A 19,792-nucleotide genomic window follows, 5' to 3' on the forward strand; every position below is an offset into this window, starting at 1 on the left:
GCAAACAGATATTCATTCTTTGATGAAATTTCTTTTTTTCTAAAAGATAATAATAATTTAATATCATTTAAGTTTTCTCTTGAAATATATGCAGAACCTTGTCCATCTATTTTTTTTCCTCGAATATCCATTCTATTATATTTTTGAGCTCGAATTTTAGAATCATTTGCAAGTCTTTTAAAGAATTCATCTGATTCCTCTGTTTTTCTTGCATTGTGATAATCACTAAGCAGTGCTCTTTCTGTCTCTCCAGCACTCTTTTTATTAAACGCTAGAACATCTAAAAGAATCACTCCTGTTGCAGTAGTTGTGTAAGAGTCTCTAGAATAACCATTTTCTCTCAAATCATTTGAGCTTTGATCTCGCATCATTGCTAAATATTTTCGAAAAATTATTACGTCCATTGTGCTTGGTAAAAGCTCTCATGGAGCGTTTCGAGCAGCTAGTATACGAGTCTTCAAACAAATAAATAAAACCATTTAATAGTTTTATGCGCTCTTCACTTTCTTTTGTTGTATAATATGCTAGAAGAATGTTGAAAAGTCTTTGAAGAAGCATCCCATATGTTTCGCCATTGTAGGGAACTCCAAGGATTTTTCCCTACTGAAAAAGCTTCAGTGAAAATCAGATGATTTCCATTTTCAAGAGAAAAGCGTGCTAATTTCATATTTGATTAGCAGATAATTAAACATTATTATTATTTTTTTTTTATTATAATGAATTATAATGCTAGATTGTTCGCGTTTGCTATTTCGAAATAATTATTCAAAAATACTGTTAATATTTACTGATCAATTTTATCGTTGGCGAAGATTAATAGAATTTTTTTGAATATTATTTATATTATTATTTATATTTTTTTTAAATTGTAAATTGCTGATTTTAATAACTTTTCAATAAGTGTACAATAATAATAAAAATTTTAATTGATAGAGAGAGAAAACCAGTATCAGGAAGTTTATTTGTAGTTAGGAGTATTAAATAAGTATTTGGTAAATTTGTATGTTTTTTATTACAAAATATATTTCATCTATATACAATGCTCTTTAGATATTAGTAATGTAACATATTAGGTAATGGCAAGATATACATATTTCGAAGAACTTTCATGAAAATACAATAGTACATTACGATACGTGTGACTTAAATGGTTCTTTTTCGCCATTTACGTCAAGAGTATCGCATAAAATTTTATAGCGCAGACAGCTATAGTCCGCAAGTTTCGCCTATTCGTGACTAAAGTATTCCTTATTTGCACCGTGAGGTTAGCGCACGAGCGTAGCGAGTGTGATAAACACGGTGCAAAAAAGGACTACTTTAGTCACAGATAGGTGTGACTTAACAGCGGATTTTAGCCACACTGTGTTATAAATACTTTTATAGCACGCTAACCTCAAAATGACAACTTTATTGTCGATTTTGAGGTTGTCGTGCTATAAAATATCGTATGAGACTGTTGTGGGAGGTGTTTTTCTACCTTGCTCAATTTTCGCAAAATTTTTGCTCAAGCTTCGCTCGTGCGAAAAACCTCGAGCAAGGTAGACAACCATCTCCCACAACAGTGTCATAATATACTATTAATATCCGTAGTATCTATAACGGTAACATTCTCTTCCCTGTTGATAAATCTCATCTGACCAAGTGCGTGAATTAACTAAGTTCCGCAGCTGAAAAAATTCTAAGCTGCCTCATGTGGTATCTATGAGGGCCTTTTACCTGAGATTTCAGTGCATTTTTCTTATTGTTGTTTGAAACGAATTAATTAATACTGGCAAGGAACGCTCGCTTCGCTCGCGATTTACAAATTAATTGTAATGATATTTAATTATTTGACGTGTCATTATTAAATATACTAATAAATATCAGTTGTACACTCGATGGTAGTTAATTCTTGTGGAACGTTTTTGAAATGCTCTAATCAGATTGCCGGATCGATAAATACTAACTAATCAAAAGCATGATTTCAAAAACATTCGAAGAGAATTAACTACCGCCAAGTACAAGTGAAAATATTCAATACAGCCAATGTTTTATAAAAGTAGTACCTACTAGTACACAAGACCAGTTTTAAAGTTATAGAATAAAATGGAAATAAATTTTAAATATTAAAAAATGTTTTCAAACTCTTTGTAATTATTTTATAAAAGTATTAATTATATTAATAAAATATAACAACAAAATAATATTAATTGAAATTTTATTTATTCAGAGTTAATAATAATATATATATTATTAATTGTGAATAAATAAAATTTCAATTAATATTATGTTATTGTTATATTTCGTTTATATATATATATATATATATATATATATAAACGAAATATAAACGAAATATATATATATATATATATATATATATATATATATATATATTGTAGCGATATATAGCGATAGTCTCACAATATATATATATATATATATATATATATATATATATATATATATATATATATATATATATATATATATTGTGAGACTATCGCTCGCTTAAAATTACGGCGGCAGACGTCTAAGGAAGCGGTCAGATCTTTACTGAGGAGTCTAATCTGACGGTGGGACAAAACGCCGAGATTTTTATTTTATTTTTGAAAGCTTTGCCTGATCTCAAATTTTGAGAATAAACAGTGTCATAGCCTATTATTTCAAAATTAATTGTGCTCGTATAGACCGATAGAGTCATTTTAACATCTTTTATTTATTCACATTTAGAATATAATGTAAATTGTAGGATTATAACAATCTTAACATTAATATTCTGTACTAAAATGCAATACATAATATAATATTTACTTTTATATTAAATGATAATGATATCTTAAATCCCTAGCGAAAAGAAAAATGGATACAACTGAAGAAAACAGTTACGAACTGCAGATGGCAGCAAAAAAATGTCGGAACTAAGACACAGACAACAATAATCTTCTGTTGTATTCAGTTTTATTTAGTTTGCTAGAGTTTTTTCAGTCGGCTTCAGTTTTTTTTTCAGGTATAAAATTGTACAATTTTGTATATGAGTAAAAAATGAATACAACAGACAATAACTATTAATAAGCGAAGACAACAGTTTTTTCAGGGTTTAAAACAGTTTTCTTCATTTTATGATTGTTATCTTCTACATGCACTAGTTTTTTTCTAATCAAAACAGTTATCTTCGGATTTCTACTGATTTTTCTTTTTAAAACACGCCTTTAATCACATAATAGAATAGAAAACTGAAAAAACTAATAATACCATAGTATTATGGCGATCAAAGATCCCAATAATGCTATGAATAAGCTGATATGTGAGTTAAGGCATTGCATTGAATTGGCTACAACTAAATTAAGAAAGAAAAGACAACTAGATAGAAAAAATTTGATTACTGATTCTATAATTAATTCGTGTAATAAAAAACAACTATTGTATGATTTATAGCAAATAGAAAAAATAATGAACAACTCAAAGCACAGTATAAATTATATGCAAGAATACTGGATAAAGTCATTACCCTGCTAAAAAACCCGGATTAAAATCGATAAAAGAAAAATGAATCGATTCTGAGACTATATCTTAATCCCAATTATTACAATTAAAAAAGATTATGGGAAATTACTAACACTAAAATGGGTAAAAAATCAAATACTAATGAGCGCATAAATCATATAATAATTGATAACAATAAGGTTACAGTACAAATAGCGAATAAAATGAATGTATTTTTCTGTGTAATAGGGAATAAATTAGGTACTAGTATTGCTAAGCCTACTAGTAGAATGCTAAAAATGCCAGAAATGAACCCTAAGTCGATTTTTCTTAGGCCTACAAATACACTAGAAAATACAATTATAATTAAAGCACTGAAATTTAAAAATGGTGGCGTAAATAAGATAAATACCAAAACAATAAAAATTATTGGTAATCTCATAACAGAACCTTTAGCATATATGTGCAAATCCAGGAAAAAACACTTTTAGGGGTTTGAGTGAACAAAATTGAAATTTGAGAGCACACCTCCCAGGCCAACTTTTTTGGGTTCCTTAGGCCACCCAGAACCCGAAAAACCTTGGGTTCCCACGATTACGAAATACTTATTTTTTTGCCGGGCACTTTAAATTCTCTTATGGAAATTTAACATGCGAAAAATAAACGAAAATTAGCCACGGTTCAACTTTACCCAGTCAGTGTCTGAAGGTGCAATCCACAAATGTGTATCACTAGGTTCGAAGTATCAGAACAGAGCTTTAATTTGAGGGCTAGTGGATTGAAAATGGTGGTCTAGGTAAAAAGTTGTCTAGGCTTGAGAATTCCAACGATTGTAAATTTCTTAGATTTGGCGAAGTCATTTGATACGGTTGACCACCGGATATTACTCGACAACTTGTATTACAGATATTAGAGGACAGGCACTTGATATGCTTGCAAGCTACTTAGAAAACAGATATCAAAAAGTCAAATTCGATATTAATGAGAGTGATTTCTTACTAGTGAACACTGGGGTCCCACGGGGTACTATTCTGGGACCGCTATTGTTTATATTGTATATTAATAATATCTTGAATGAGATTCCCATGGAGGCAATTATGGCCTATGCAGATGATACGGCAATAGTTGCAACAGGAGAAAATTGGGACGATGCCAAGATAACATGAACAATTTCTTGGGAGTGGTATCCGAGTGGTTAGCCATAAATAAATTATCTCTAAATGTGGGTAAAACAGTGTGTAAGACGTTTGGCAGCTACAGTCATAGTGTATCAGCTCAAACTCATATTAATATAGGGGATAAGGTAGTTGCAAGAGTGAAAAGTGCCATGTACCTGGGGATAGTCTTGGATAATAATCGAAAATGGAACGAGCACATAAAATACTTAGTTAAGAAAACTAAATACCTTGTATACATTTTCTATAAAATAGCTAAAACTATGTCAGTCGAAACAATGAGAATAGTTTATTATGCCTTCTTCCATAGTGCAATAAGCTATGGAATTATTGCCTGGGGAGGAGCATATCGTAATAATTTGAATATATTACAAAAGGTACAAAAGAAAATACTGAAAGTAGTAAACAAAAAGAATTTTGTAGTCCAAGACAATCCGCTTAATCTGGAACAACTTTTCTGTTTTGAGGCTCTGAGATCGCACTATGATGATCTCAGAGAGCGGCTTCTAGGCCCAAAAAAGTATCACTAGAAACAAAAGCCTTACAATTCCTAAAAATAAAAAACAAATTAACGACAAGAATTCCTATAAAAAAGCAATTATCGTTTTCGATGCACTACTGAATGAATTAAAAAATGTAAATTTCGAAAAGTATGCACAGATTAGACAAAATAAACTGCTAAAAAGAGATGAATACCTATATTAGGTATATATAATATTAATATAAGTAAGAAGAAGTATGTAAAATGATCTCAGTAAATTATAATAAGCATGTTAATAAAGAGAAAGATTATGATTTTTTTTTTTAGTTTGTGAGTATTAGTATATAAGTTATTGTATTATATTTTGTTATTTTCATTATTTTTTGTTTTATATCCTAGATCTGCGATCGGGTAACTACGTTTACCTTTGTAGGACTACAAGCTTTGTATATATTTTTCTGAATAAATAAATAAATAAAAGTATATAATTTATTGTAATGTTCATTTGAGACATCTATTTGATTATAAAATATACTCTTTACACAAAGAAAATGATTACTTAAAGATTTTTGTCAGTTCATTTTCACAAATACATAGCTTTAAAAAAAGATCATATCTACAGAAATAATTATTATTTGCAGCATTCTTTTTATCTGAATCGAATCTGCAGATTACATCTTGTGATACGCATAGATACATACAGCATTCGTCATTTCATGTTCATAAACTAATCCTACTCTAAAAAAGAGAGGAATCGTCATTTTATTTGTTTTCTGATTTGTCGTCGATAGACCTATAAGATTACGAGATAGATGGCGGGACGCGCGTGATAATTTATTTCTAACCTATAAAAATGTTTAATATAAAGCAGAACGCGCATTGATCTTGCTAGTAACTTAAAAAAAAAAACAATTATATCAGTACACATTATTATTTGCAGCATCCTTTTTATCTAGACCGAATCTGCAGATTACATCTTTTGATATACATAAATACATACAGCATACTTCATTTTATATTTATAAACACAAAGCTTTAAAAAAAAAAATCACATCTGCACAAATAAATATTTGCGCCATCCGTTCCTTCTAAACCAAATTTGCAAATTACATCTTGTGATATGCATGAATACACACAGCATTTATCATTTTATGTTCACAAACGAATAACTTTAAAAACCACTGCCAACTCATTGTCACGTAGCTTCCTCCAACTAAATTTATAGGTCTAATAAATAAAATATTGTTATAATGTATCTATATATCTGCTTGCTAATGTATAAGGTGGTTTTTGATACATAATTTAATATAGGTTTTGGATGGTTCATTGTTAAAAAGTTTGCAGACCCCTCTGTTTTTTTATTATAGAATATGATAACTGTTGTCACTTTTTTTCACAGAAATTCACGCATGTTTACACGTGTTCCTAACCAACCTAACCATCAAAACAACAGGCTATTCATTCGATAGGTCGCTCGCGCAATTTTCGAGAAAACGATTTTTACATTTTAACTCTTTAGTTGAACTGTTACAATGCCGCTACCCTAAGCGGGTCTTGGGCGTTGTCGTCCAGATCGGACGGGTGGGTGCCTATCACCACTACACAGCGCGTCCTTAGGTTGCGGATAGAGGAACAGCCCCTGAGAAAGAGGTTAGCTGCGAATAAATTGAATAAGCAGCCGTGGACAGCCGATAGGAACAGGCGTGGGTGTGATGAGCCCACACTGTCGAACGCATTCATCTATAAACACTACGCAAGCACCACAACAACAGAAACACTTCACATTATCTCTTATCTCTCAATCTATCTCTTTCATCACACATTACAAAAATGGGCAAAAATCCTGCTGCCGAGGAGGATGCGGGAGCGATGACAACTGCCCCGAAAGGGGATGTGTAGAATGATTCGTCACCTGGTCTTACGCGGTAACGATGCCAGCGAAGGCGCGCTGCCTTGCAGGGGGGCGTTAGGATGCGAGAATGAAACCGTAGTGTGTCTGACGACGAATTGACACTGTCCTCGTCAAAGTCGGAAAGCTCTCATACTTAGTTCTAGAGAGGTATGGGGGTTATCACCTCTAGAACGGTGGACTCGTCTGCGATCGGAACAGGATCCGAAGCGCGCGGGTTTAACATAATATCATGGCTCAAAAAAATCAAATCCGAACCAAAAGGGACTTAAGGGTCGGAACTTGGAATGTTCGCAGTCTATACAGAGCAGGTGCGTTTAAAGAACTCGTAAAGGAAGCTGATAGGTACAATCTAGATTTGGTAGCAATACAGGAATCGCGGTGGCCAGATGGCGGAGTACTAGCATCGGATAACTTCACGTACCTGTATGGGGCCGGGAGTGGGGGATCTCTAGGCACCGGATTTCTCGTAAGCAAAAGCATCATACATTCGGTTAAAAGTTTCAAATCCGTCAATGATAGGCTCTCGTACATCATTATCGAAGGTGAATGGTATAGATATGTATTTATTAATGTACACTGTCCTACGGAGGACAAAGAAGAAGAAGCTAAGGATCTCTATTACGAAACTTTAGAGCAGGTAATCGACCAGTTCGCGTCTTACGACACAAGAATAGTATTAGGCGATTTCAATGCTAAAATAGGTAGGGAGGAAATGTTTAGGCCTACTATAGGTAAGGAAAGCCTGCACGAAGCCAGCAATGATAACGGTATTAGGGTCATAAATTTCGCGGCGGCAAAAGATCTTATAATCAAAACTACGTGTTTTAAGCACAAGAACATACACAAGGCAACGTGGACATCGCCGGACGGGGCCACACAGAACCAAATTGATCATTTCCTCATTGAAAAAATACGTCATACTAATGTTCTTGACGTAAGGGCTTACAGAGGGGCAGATAGCAACTCGGACCACTTCCTAGTAGTAGCCAAATTAAGAGCTAGACTAGTAGCGAATCAAAATAGTAAGCGAGCAAACAAGGTAGAAAGCTTCGATATTGAGAAACTGCGAGATAGAACAGAGCGAATTAGGTACCAGATAGAAATTAATAACAGGTTTCAGGCACTTGAAGCAAACACATCGCCGGAGGGGAATGACGAACCGAATAGCTTATGGGGGGACATCGAAAAAACGGTAAAAGAGGCCGCGAACAAAGTACTGAGTAAAAAGAAAAAGCCAAAGAGCAAACCACGTTTTGACGAAGAGTGCGAACTCTGGTTTGAAAGGCGCAAAAAGGCTAAATTAGATAGCTTACAAAATAGAAGCGATAGGACCGTAGAAGAGTATTCTAACGTAAGGAAACAGACGAGCGCGATCTACAGAAATAAGAAGCGGGAGTATCAAAAGAATCTTATTAGGAGAATAGAAACTAACAGTAAGGAAAATAACCCCCGCGAAATGTACAGAGGGATTAACGCCATCAGAAAGGGTTTTAGGAGTAGAGCGCAATTGATGAAGGACGAAAACGGGGACCTCGTAACAAATAACAACGAATTACTGTCGCTGTGGAAAAATTATTTGGATAAATTATTAAACGTGCACGAAAATAGCGAAGAATTAGGGGACGAAATTCACACTGCTGAACCCCACGTGGAGGAACCGAGCTACCAAGAAGTAGAGGTCGCGATTAAAAAACTAAAAAACAACAAAGCCGCGGGAAATGACTCTATACCAGCTGAGTTACTCAAATATGGGGGCGTCGAGCTCACTTTCAAAATCTATAAACTAGTATGTGCCATCTGGAAAAATGAAACAATACCCGAAAATTGAAAGGAATCTATCATTATACCGATTTTTAAAAAGGGGGATAAGACAGACTGCAATAACTATAGGGGTATTTCACTTTTAGCAACGTGCTACAAAGTTCTGTCAAAAGTAATACAAGCTAGACTCACTCCATTCGCGGAAGATATAGTAGGAGATTATCAGTGCGGATTTCGGCGCAACAGATCGACGAGCGATCAAATGTTTACCATAAGACAGTTGTTAGAGAAAAATTGGGAATTTTGCGAAACCATACACCAACTATTTATAGATTTTAAAAAAGCGTACGACTCTATTAAGCGAAGCAAAATGTATCAAATTCTAGTACTTCTCGGTGTACCGAAAAAACTCGTGAGATTAATTCAAATATGTCTGAACGGAAGCACGGGAAAGGTCCGAGTAGGCGGTAATGTATCAGAACCCTTCATGATACGCGATGGTTTAAAACAAGGGGATGGACTATCTACGGTGCTGTTCAACTTAACGTTAGAGTATGCCGTTAGAAAAATGCAGGTTAGCCAGATGGGCGCAACGCTTAATGGAACAACGCAGATACTAGGCTACGCAGATGATTTGGATATACTGGGGGATTGTAGGGAAACGGTAGCAAGAAACGCGGAAATCCTCATAAAAGCGGTGGAGTATACAGGGTTAGAAGTGAGTGAATCAAAAACAAAGTACATGATTGTGGATAAGCTAGGGATCTGCAGAGGGGAGGAAGATCTCAGAGTTGGGAATTTTACTTTTGAAAAGGTTAGCGAATTCAGGTATCTGGGTACAACCATAAATGATAGAAACGAGATTAATGTCGAAATAAATAAGAGACTCCATTCGGGTAATGCTTGCTTCTACGCCGTGAGTAATTTACTTAAGTCGAGGCTGTTGTCTAAAACGTTAAAATAAGAATATACAGGACAATAATACTGCCAATGGTTCTGTACGGGTGCGAAACGTGGGCTCTCACTAAGCAGGCGGACAACCGTTTTAGGGTATTTGAAAATAAAGTCTTGCGAAAAATATACGGGCCGAAGAAAGATGAGGAAACCGGGGAATGGAGGAGACTACACAATGATGAGTTACACAATCTGTACGCGTCACCAAATATTAACAGAATAATAAAATCGCGCAGATTGGGATGGGCAGGGCACGTAGCGAGAATGGGAGACGACCGTACGGCAGCGCGTGTCATGAAGGGCAGGCCGATGGTAACGCGACCTCTAGGTAGACCTAGACGTAGATGGGAGGACAACGTAAAAGCGGATCTAGTAGAAATAGGACGGGTGGGTGTCGATCGGAGAGGTGCATCTTGGGTGGGGTTGACAAGATAAGGCAGCGTGGAAGGCTTGCGTAGATGAGGCGATGAACTTTCGAGTTCCAAATGCCATGTAAAAAAAAAAAAAAAACTCTAGTTGAAAACCGTTAGACGAACTCGTTTGAAATTTTAGCAGCATATAGCTTTTTTTACGGCGAATCACCAAATAAAATTTTGAAGAATTCGACTACTTTGTTTTAGAGATATGAGAATTCGAAAAATTAAAAAAAAAGAAATAAAACTTCGATATCTTACAAACCATAGGGGTTCGAAAACTGTGCAATGAACTTAGCGAAAACACATAAAATATATACTTTCTCCCGAAATCTCAAGTGCAATGCTTTTTGCGTCCGTAATCGAGGCACAAAAAAACTCATTTTTTTTCAATTTTCGATTTATTACTGAAAAAATAAGTAATCAAATCACTTGAAATTTTAATGAGATATAGTTTGACACGTGACCCATCGACATAATTTTTTTCGCGAGGTTATGATGTTTAGTTTCAGAGATATGAATTTAGAAAATAAATCACCTTTTCCATTTTATCTGCAGAATAAAGCGGTCGATCCCGAGCACCAAACAAGAAAAAGGAGGTAATTTTATTCTCTATTTAAATGCATTATAGCTGAATTGTTTGTAACAATGGGATGATTGAAAAAAAAACGCAAAATAGTGTTTCTCGAAAATCGAAAAATGGCCATAAAAAAACAGTTGAGAAAATAAAAAATAACTATTTTACCCGAATTCAGAATCTAAAAATATATATGCGTGTCAAATTTTATTGATATTGACTAAGTAGTTCCAGAAATATTATGGTATACTAGGGTATGATTAGGCGAGCAAGCGCGCCAATGTCTCGAATTTGGATTATGGTCTTTTATATAGCGCTTGTCCCGATCAACCTTCCCTGTTCTAACCATATTTGATCTGATTTTTTATGAAAAAATATATTTTGTAATAGTTATTTAATAATTAAATAAAGAAAAATAAAACTGTTTACAAAATCTACAGAAAATAGAAAATCTCTAAAAAAATTAACTCTTAAAAAAGTAAAAGGTTAGGCGAGTTTGATATATTCCGCAACAAAATTACAGATTGAAAAGAACTGAGATCAATCGAACAAAGTCAAGTTTATTATATTTATCATTGTACGTATAGTGTTTGTATGACGTTCTAATGTATATAAAAAGAAAATTTAGTTGTTCACCAATAAACAAAATGATACGGACATGGCAAGATACGTAGTAATTATCTTGAGAGTTGTTCTTTGCTTCATTACGATTAAATATAATAAACTTGACTTTGTTCGATTGATCTCAGTTCTTTTCTATCTGTAATTTTGTTGCGGAATATATCAAACTCGCCTAACCTTTTATTTTTTTAAGAGTTAATTTTTTTAGAGATTTCAATCCTTTTTTTAAAATTGTTTAGATATTTCATATTCAAAGTCGTAAAAATAAAATATAAGCATCTTTAGCACCATTCGACCACAGCTTTTTTGTAACATTTTTATTACTAAGATGAAATTACTGATTGTTCTAATATACATCACCCTCGAATTATTTCTACACCTAGACACCAAAAACGACGGTGCAAACTAGGGAGATTCCACATGATTGTACTTCCCTACCCCTTACCCTGTAGCCGTACCGCGTCCGACTTTGTCATCGAGTTTTCATCTACATGATTCTGTGGTCATTGGAGAATTCGATCTGTGAACGTGAGAAGCGCATCTATGTAATGTTTGTATTCGTGTTGCTAGCTCCGATTCGTTTTGTTGACATCGTTCGTCATCGTTTCCGTTTTTCTGTGTTTTTCTGTTCAGCTCCGAAATGACTTTGGCGTAGTTAAACAGCAAATTTCTAAAAACATATAGTTGCTCAACAGTAATTTGGAATATTTAATTACCATTAATAAAAGTGCTAATAAATAAATAGTCTGATAAATTATTTAATTATACTTTTCTATCCATTGTTTACAGGAGTGAACATGGACGAAGAAAATTTACAGAAAGCTGTTAAGATTTTAAAACTGCAGCATATTGCTCTAAGTTCATTAATGCATGCAAAGTTAATCAGAAAAATGCAGAAAAAATTAAGAAGATGGTGGGTCAAGCCGCATCTTTTATCAGAACTAAGAAATGCTGTGGGAGCATACGCAATGGTATGTCAGAATTTCCAACTAAGAGATCATGAAGTGTTTGAATTGCAATTCAAAATGACAGTAGATAATTTTGAAAAACTATATGACTTAGTTAGATGTAGATTAGAGAAGCGACATGTCATAAGATCACCTATTCCATCATGCATTCGACTGGCGATGACTATACAGTAAATATTATATACAAAAATAAATTAATCAATTGATAGTTATGTACAAGTATTCCATATTTATGTATTTATATTTGCAGTTATTTGGGACATGGAGGAAGTATCACGCTCAACTCTTTGTATTATAGAGTAGGGATGTCGACATATTATAAGATTATTGCAGAAACATGCAAGATCATTGCTACCGTGCTCACACCAATGTATGTAAAACGTCCTAACACAGAGGGATGGTTGTCCATCGCAAAAGACTTTGAAGAAAAATGGCAATTTCCTAACTGCATTGGAGCACTCGATGGTAAACACATGAGGATCAGGAAACCAGATCACGGTGGTAGCGTCTTTTTTAATTATAAAAGGTTTCATAGCATAGTACTCATGGCTATAAGTGATGCTCACTGTAGATTCATTTGGTTTTCAGTAGGTGATGGTGGTAAGATTAATTCATTTTAAAATAAAGTTATAAAAGTGATATAATGAATAGTACAATAATGAAATAATCTCTTAAATTTTTAGGTTCATTCAGTGATGCCAGCGTTTTCAGTGATTGCAGTTTTAATGAAAAACTCTCAAATGATGAGTTACATATACCTGCACCAACACAGTTACCAAGTAGTGATAGATTTTCACCATTTGTATTTATCTCTGATGAAATATTTGGACTTGGAAAGAATTTAATGAAACCATATAATAGAAAATTATTGCGCACTGAAAGAGAAAAAATATTTAATTACAGGCTTAGTCGTGCAAGATTTACAATAGAGTGTGCATTTGGAATATTGTGTTCAAAATGGCAATTATTAAACAATGCTTTACGTTTCAATCTAATCACTAGTAGATATATCATAAGTGCATGCTTATGTTTACATAACTTTCTCATGACAAGTAATAGACAAAATCAACATAGTAACAATGGTGGCGAGGTCAGACAACCAGAAGTACAAAATGCTAGAAACAACAGAAGTAATCCAGTCTTAATTAGACACAATTTAGCAGAATATTTCTGCAACGAAGGTACAGTTCCTTGGCAACGAAATTATATTTGAAAAGATATTGTATACATATTGTATAATAATAAAGTAATGTTATAAAAAAATTATGAAGAGATTAATTAAAGATTTTTATTCAATTTATAAAAATATACCGTTTATATTTTGATAATTCAATAGAGATTTTAAGAAATAATTAAATCAATACCTTAAATAATACAAATAAAATAAAATAAAAGAAAATCATTGTAAGAACTTCTTGAATCTTGAACATTTATTAATAAAACTCATATTATTGAAAATTATAAAATCAAACTAATGTTAAAATAAAACGAGTGGAAAATTATCAAATCATGTTTATTTAGAAATGTAACTGTCAATAATAGTTAAAATTCCATTTGTGCATTGTAATAAATTCCTCTCTGGAATATACATAAGACTTTGACGTACACTAATTAAATAATCATCATATTGTTGATTATTAGTGGTTGTGGAAATCAAACCTTGAATCCCTTCCATGGCTTTCTCAGCAACTTGCATACTTTTTTTTCCAACATGTTTAATTTGTCTGCATTTTTAATATAATTTATATCTTTTGGTGGGATAATCTTCTTAGAGAACTGCTGCTCTTGTACTTTCTTAATACGTTCCTGCTTCTGATTTTCTGTTTGAAACTGTACAGTACTTGTTGAATTCATTGTTGAAGTTGAAGCTTCCTTGATGTTTTTTGTCGTGTTCATAACATCATCAAGTGTCAAAGTTTCTTCATCCTCTTCATGGAATACATCATTCACTGTCTTAACTGGTCTTTCATTTGTTACTACTGGTCTTTTCTTTGGTGCTACTGGTGGACTACTTTTTAAATGAGGAATGAGGTAGTGTAACTCCTTAGATAAGAAGTGTCCTAATTGTGAATGAATTTTTTTAGCAAAGTATTTCCTAATGTTTTCCCAACGTGTCTTTATACTTTTCCCTGTAACAAGAAAATAATATAAGATTTATATTTGTAACTTTATAGGTTATAAACAAATTAATGAGCACTTTATATATTTCATTGTTATACGCTTTTTAAATTATCAGAACATTTAAGTAAATCTAAATTAAAATAATTTCTTACAATCAAATCGTTTATTAAACTCAGAATTAATTTCTGCAGCAATAGCCTTGAAAGCGTTTTCTCTAGCTTTTGGAATATAGTAAAATCTGTCCTTTTTATCATATAAACATCTTTTACGTTCAACCAAAATACTTATTTTTCTACTAATTAACTCATCTGTATTATTCTCAGCCATTTTATTTACTACTGGTTTACAAAACAACGCTGATATAAATAAGTTATTGATACTATGTATGTATGAGTGAAAATATAGGTTATGGAGCTTTTATAATACTAGAGTTTGAACAGCGCGCGTTTCGCGCCATAATCTCGACATAATAAAATTAGGGAGACAGCTTAACTGTTCAGATTATAAGTCTGCACAGTTGTATTCTTAAGTTATTATCATTGCATATTTGCATATTTTTTCAGAAAAATGACAGACAATGACGATTATGATAATATCAACTCATGCGAGTATGAAGATACTGAAGAAAACTCAGAAGATACTGAGTTTATAATTTCTCTTGATGAGATAATCATAGAAATGATAAGGGAACATAAATTTTTCTACGATAAATCTACAGAATCATACCATTCCCAATTCAGAGATGAAAGGCAAAAATGTCTTACTACTATTTCAGAAACAATTTACAAAATTTATAGTGTCAATATGAATGGTAAAGTTTAACAGAAATAATGAAGTTATTATTAATAATTGATTTTAAAACTAAATAATATATATATATATATATATATTAGAGCAAGAAATTGAGAAACGATGGCAATACTTGGTCAGAAAATTTAAAGATGAATTGAAAAAAGCCAAAACTCCTTATGCTTCTGGATCAGCAAATACAAAACAAGTTTCTTGGGAATTGTACGATGGAATGTTATGGTTACAGCCATACTTAGAGCATGAACCTCAATTTAGCAGTGATAATTTTAAGGATGTGCCGCTTGTGACTCCAAACACAAATTCATCAAATAGTACAAAATATGGAAAAAAAAGGAATGCAACTGACATTGATGCAGTTGAGAAATTGCTCGACCAAAATGCAAAAATAGCGAAATCTATAGATGATTTGACGTCAAAAGAACCTGTTAGTAGCCTCAATCAGAAGTCTATTGACAATTTTATGAAATTAATTAAAATTGGATTTGATAAATTACCTGCAGAATTGAAATATAAATGTACTAGGGAAATATTATCTTACATTGCTGAATTTCAAGAAAAGATTAACACTTAATAAATTATTTACATGTATTATTGAAAAGCTTGAAAATAAAGGTTTTATATAATACCATAATCATATTATGAGTTTAAAATAAATGGTGGTGTTGTATATACTGACAGACATATTCAGTAAGATTTTTATGACATACCGTGGCTGGGGTGAGTCCGAGGATTGGGAAGAGTCTCCGGCTGAGTTGTTGTGGGAGTTTGTTGAAGCTGCAAAGTTGTGAGCTTCGTCGTGAACTGCTGAAGCGATGTGCTGTGCTGTCTCCAGAAAAGAAGGGTGTAACTTGGCAATTCTAAAATTTTGATGATAAATGTTATATACCTGGATTTTCTGAGCAAAAATTTGAAACTTGTTATGAATATCCTACTTTCTAATGGTTTCAGCATTGTTGAAGTGAACAATCATGTAATATTGCTATCGCTACGGCATCTTCGCTCAGTCCAGGAGAGGATGAAATAATATTCTCTATGACTTCAGGCCTTTTAGTCATATGCTGCAAAAATAATCAACGGTGATTATGTTGGTCCATTAATGAGTAGCATATGTTTCTATTTCAAGTAAACTTACCCGCATCGCTAGCTGAAGCAATGGTACACCAATGAACGATTGAAATACTTAGATTAACATTTTTCTATTAATGGAAAAATTAGCTGCAGAATTGTTATAAATTCTAACCTGAAATTAAACGAACATTATTATTTGTATTTATTGTAATGACTAAACTTATATGAATTTATGAAGCAAAAATTTGAAATATTTTAGTTTTGAAATTCAAAATGACAAAATGCGGTAGTTAAGTTAATTATGGCTGCCTTTCCGGTATATAGTATAATCATTTCTGTATAGAGTATATTTAAACACACGACGTTACTATTACGTCGAAACAAAAGAGCATCAAAATTCTTGCACTCAAGCATCTTGGAAAATCGGCAGCGAAAATTCTCTTTCAAAATTAGAATTGTTCCTCCTTAAAATGTACAACCATTTAGTTATGAAAAGTATTCTTTCTTCGCGACCTTTCACTGAAGAGAGACTCAATGAAAAAATGAGTTTTCATTTGAGATATATTATGAGAAACATCGATAGTCGCCGCTTCATTCCAGTTGCTTTTCGAAATGTCGAGATAGACATGGGTAACAAATATTCTGAAAAATACTGTCTCTGGTTTTCAAAAAATAATCAAGGAGTCTTCAGAATTTATGATAAAAAAGTAAATTATAGAAGCATTCTGAAAAAGCTCATAGCAGAGAAATCAATAATAGGAGGTGAAGAATGTGCTATACTGGGAACGATTGAAGATAACAACCAGATCACAAACAATGCATCTCTAAATAAATGGGGTTTATTACAAACACATCTTTATCGCAGTTTATGGTCGCCAAAACTGAATGTCATAAACATTCCCTACAGAGCTTTTATGGTTTCTGTCAGAAAATTAAGAGCACCTGTTCCCCATGTTATTACGGATACAGAAATTATGGCAGAGTGGCATTCTGCTTGCATCTCAAGCAGAGACGTTTGGAAAAAGATTAGCGAGTTACTATAAAAAAACTTCAATTATATTTTTATGTAGCTTTATGTTCTTTCTCATTTTACTGAGTTTTGTATGTTTAATTTTCCACGATATATGCATTAAATAAATAAAAAATAAAATTACACTTTGTCATTTATTACTACACTATATGTAAAAGTATATATTCAGATTGCTCGAGCTGACATGTATAAGTGCATATTGAAGATTTGCATAACAGTGGAACGTACCTGATGATTGCTGCTCGAAGCTTCATACTGGATGTTGATCTATCTCCTGTGGGTACACTATTTCCAACAATAACAACAGCATATAAGTTGAACCTACTTTGTCGATGAGAATAGTCGAAAACATATCTCTTCTTTCCATGGCAGTTTAGTAAGTAAAATAGTCACACTAGAGCCTGTAAAAATTCATTTTTTAATTTAAGTCAATTGAATAAGTTTTAAATGAATTGTTAGTTAACTAAAAAATGATTTGCCTTGTACACTATTTTATTCTAGTTTATTATGTTGAAACAGTATTGATTCTCTTGATTAGTACATACATTCTATCAAATCAAGTGAAACTGTTTTGAAATATTGTATAATGAAGTTAAAGTAATATAAAAGTACATCATTAACATTATGTTGATATTAAATTACATAAAGACAGACGCAAGCATAAACGTTAATGTAGATGTTACAGATATACACTTCAGAATTTGGCATAATAATGACCATGGCATTCTAGTACTTTGCTGCTTGGAATCTCCACCTAAAATAAAAAGAAATCAATTATTATCAATCTACTTATTGTTTAATAACAAAATTTATATTCTCTTCAATACCTGTGTATCGAGTTTGCTTATCATGGCATTGATCCCAAACGTGGCTTTATCCAGGGACTTGATGAAGAAATCTCTGATCTCCATGAGATTCGTAAAGCAGAATCTCCCATTCTTTCTAATACTTCCCAGTGGGCCTTGCCAACCTCCAGTGGTATGTAATCCCCTGCAGCCTTTCTTGCGGAAACAGCGATCTTGGTAACTCACAGACCCTTCCTCCACACTCGCACTCTTCAACACAGTGTGATGAACTCTCTGATGCAGTCTCTTCTAACCATTGCTGTGCATAATGGCTTTACAAGGATACTCACAGCCCAGCTGAAAGAAAGATATATCAGGGCACAGCCTCCTGACATCCTTATCGATCTGCAGCAGTACCTTGTTGTCCTTGAAGAACGTCTGCCACTTACTGTTTTGATCGAGATTCAACGAATGATCATCAGTGGTCACATCCACTCTACCAGTCTCCAGGTTCGACTCTCCAGGAATGACAATAAGATCATCAATGAAGGACTTGTAGAGCTCTCTCTCTCTCTTCTTGGCCAGAGTCTCATCCCATTTGTCCCTGGTGTAGGTTATGTCGTTGACCTCTTCAATACCTGTATCGAGTTTTGTCTTTCTTTTATCCCAGGGTATCCAGCGGTATCCAGCGGTATCCAGGGTATCCCATATTCCTTGCTCCAGTTCGTTTTGTCGACATCGTTCGTCGTCGTTTCCGTTTTTCTGTTTTGCTGTTGAGCAACTATATGTTTTTAGAAATTTGCTTTTTAACTACGCCAAAGTCATTTCGGAGCTGAACAGCAAAATAGAAAAACGGAAACGACGACGAACGATGTCGACAAAACGAACTGGAGCAAGGCATATGAATACAAACATTACATAGATGCGCTTCTCACGTTCACAGATCGAATTCTCCAATGACCACAGAATCATGTAGATGAAAACTCGATGACAAAGTCGGACGCGGTACGGCTACAGGGTAAGGGGTAGGGAAGTACAATCATGTGGAATCTCCCCTACCCAGACCTTGTCATTGGCCATCCTGTACACCTAGACGCCGCCCTTCAATGATTTTTACACCAAGACACAAAAAACCACGGACCGCGCCACCTAGACCTTGTCAACGACTACCCTGGCAAGCTAGTTACTGTTACAGCTCTGGAACGCAGCGTATGCACTGGCAACCTCTTAATTCAAAATATCGTAATATATTATTATATTTTCTTGAGAAAGCAATTCTCATCTGTATATAGCTTTGCGGCCAACTTCGCGGTCCTAACACTTCTTGCGGCTAACTTAACGGTCCTTTCACATTTCGGGCTGAAGAAGAAATACGTAATTTTAGCATTTGTGGATTATACACTCACATATTATAAAAATAAGCAGCCTTTTCACTAATATTTTTGTTGTTAATCATAGTTTAGCTCAGAAAACATACTAATAAGCCAAAAAATCTTACGAACAGTAACAATAAGCATTTTTTTCTGTATCATGAAAAATCCGAACACCAATATAGAAGTAAATAGTGTCACGGGCGCCACGGCTTCGTCTGCTTCTCAAACTCGCCTTCGTGGCGCTGCCGCGCCACTTGATAATGATCAAAATTCAGAAC

General features: G+C 33.6%; 2 protein-coding genes across 6 annotated transcripts; one reads left to right on the forward strand and one right to left on the reverse strand.

Moving 5' to 3' along the window:
- Positions 1-11,606: 11,606 nt before the first annotated feature.
- Positions 11,607-13,600, forward strand: LOC116416780. The gene is made up of 4 exons (XM_031926381.2): positions 11,607-12,053; positions 12,149-12,497; positions 12,578-12,927; positions 13,011-13,600. Exons 2-4 carry the CDS (start codon positions 12,157-12,159, stop codon positions 13,538-13,540), a joined length of 1,221 nt encoding a protein of 406 aa, XP_031782241.1. The 5' UTR covers positions 11,607-12,053; positions 12,149-12,156; the 3' UTR covers positions 13,541-13,600.
- A 224-nt stretch (positions 13,601-13,824) lies between these two features.
- Positions 13,825-19,215, reverse strand: LOC100679499. Of its 5 annotated transcripts, none has more exons than XM_016981405.2 (8): positions 18,591-19,215; positions 18,184-18,498; positions 17,999-18,110; positions 17,585-17,757; positions 16,391-16,398; positions 16,145-16,316; positions 15,966-16,084; positions 13,825-14,456 (listed from the first exon to the last, which is right to left on the reverse strand). In XM_016981405.2, the coding sequence occupies exons 6-8, from the start codon at positions 16,207-16,209 to the stop codon at positions 13,981-13,983; spliced, it is 660 nt and encodes a 219-aa protein (XP_016836894.2). In that variant the 5' UTR covers positions 16,210-16,316; positions 16,391-16,398; positions 17,585-17,757; positions 17,999-18,110; positions 18,184-18,498; positions 18,591-19,215; the 3' UTR covers positions 13,825-13,980. The 5 variants fall into 5 exon arrangements, with proteins under 5 accessions (XP_016836894.2, XP_016836893.2, XP_016836896.2 ...); XM_016981404.2 differs by having other exon boundaries at positions 16,391-16,402; XM_016981407.2 differs by having other exon boundaries at positions 15,966-16,115; positions 16,191-16,316; positions 16,391-16,498.
- Positions 19,216-19,792: the final 577 nt, after the last annotated feature.

The sequence above is a fragment of the Nasonia vitripennis genome, chromosome 3, assembly GCF_009193385.2.
Source record: "Nasonia vitripennis strain AsymCx chromosome 3, Nvit_psr_1.1, whole genome shotgun sequence".
In the NCBI taxonomy this organism is placed as follows: domain Eukaryota; kingdom Metazoa; phylum Arthropoda; class Insecta; order Hymenoptera; family Pteromalidae; genus Nasonia; species Nasonia vitripennis.

Bases quoted from the DNA above. Each gene is read 5' to 3' on its own strand.
- LOC116416780 (XM_031926381.2), top strand. From the start codon at position 12,157: ATGGACGAAGAAAATTTACAGAAAGCTGTTAAGATTTTAAAACTGCAG. The intron at 12,498-12,577 runs GTAAATATTATA...TTATATTTGCAG, and splicing joins CGACTGGCGATGACTATACA to TTATTTGGGACATGGAGGAA. The intron at 12,928-13,010 runs GTAAGATTAATT...TTAAATTTTTAG, and splicing joins GTTTTCAGTAGGTGATGGTG to GTTCATTCAGTGATGCCAGC.
- LOC100679499 (XM_016981405.2), bottom strand. From the start codon at position 16,209: ATGCTGAAACCATTAGAAAGTAGGATATTCATAACAAGTTTCAAATTT. The intron at 16,085-16,144 runs GTATATAACATT...TCTTTTCTGGAG, and splicing joins TTTTTGCTCAGAAAATCCAG to ACAGCACAGCACATCGCTTC. The intron at 14,457-15,965 runs GTATGTCATAAA...TTCTTGTTACAG, and splicing joins TCGGACTCACCCCAGCCACG to GGAAAAGTATAAAGACACGT.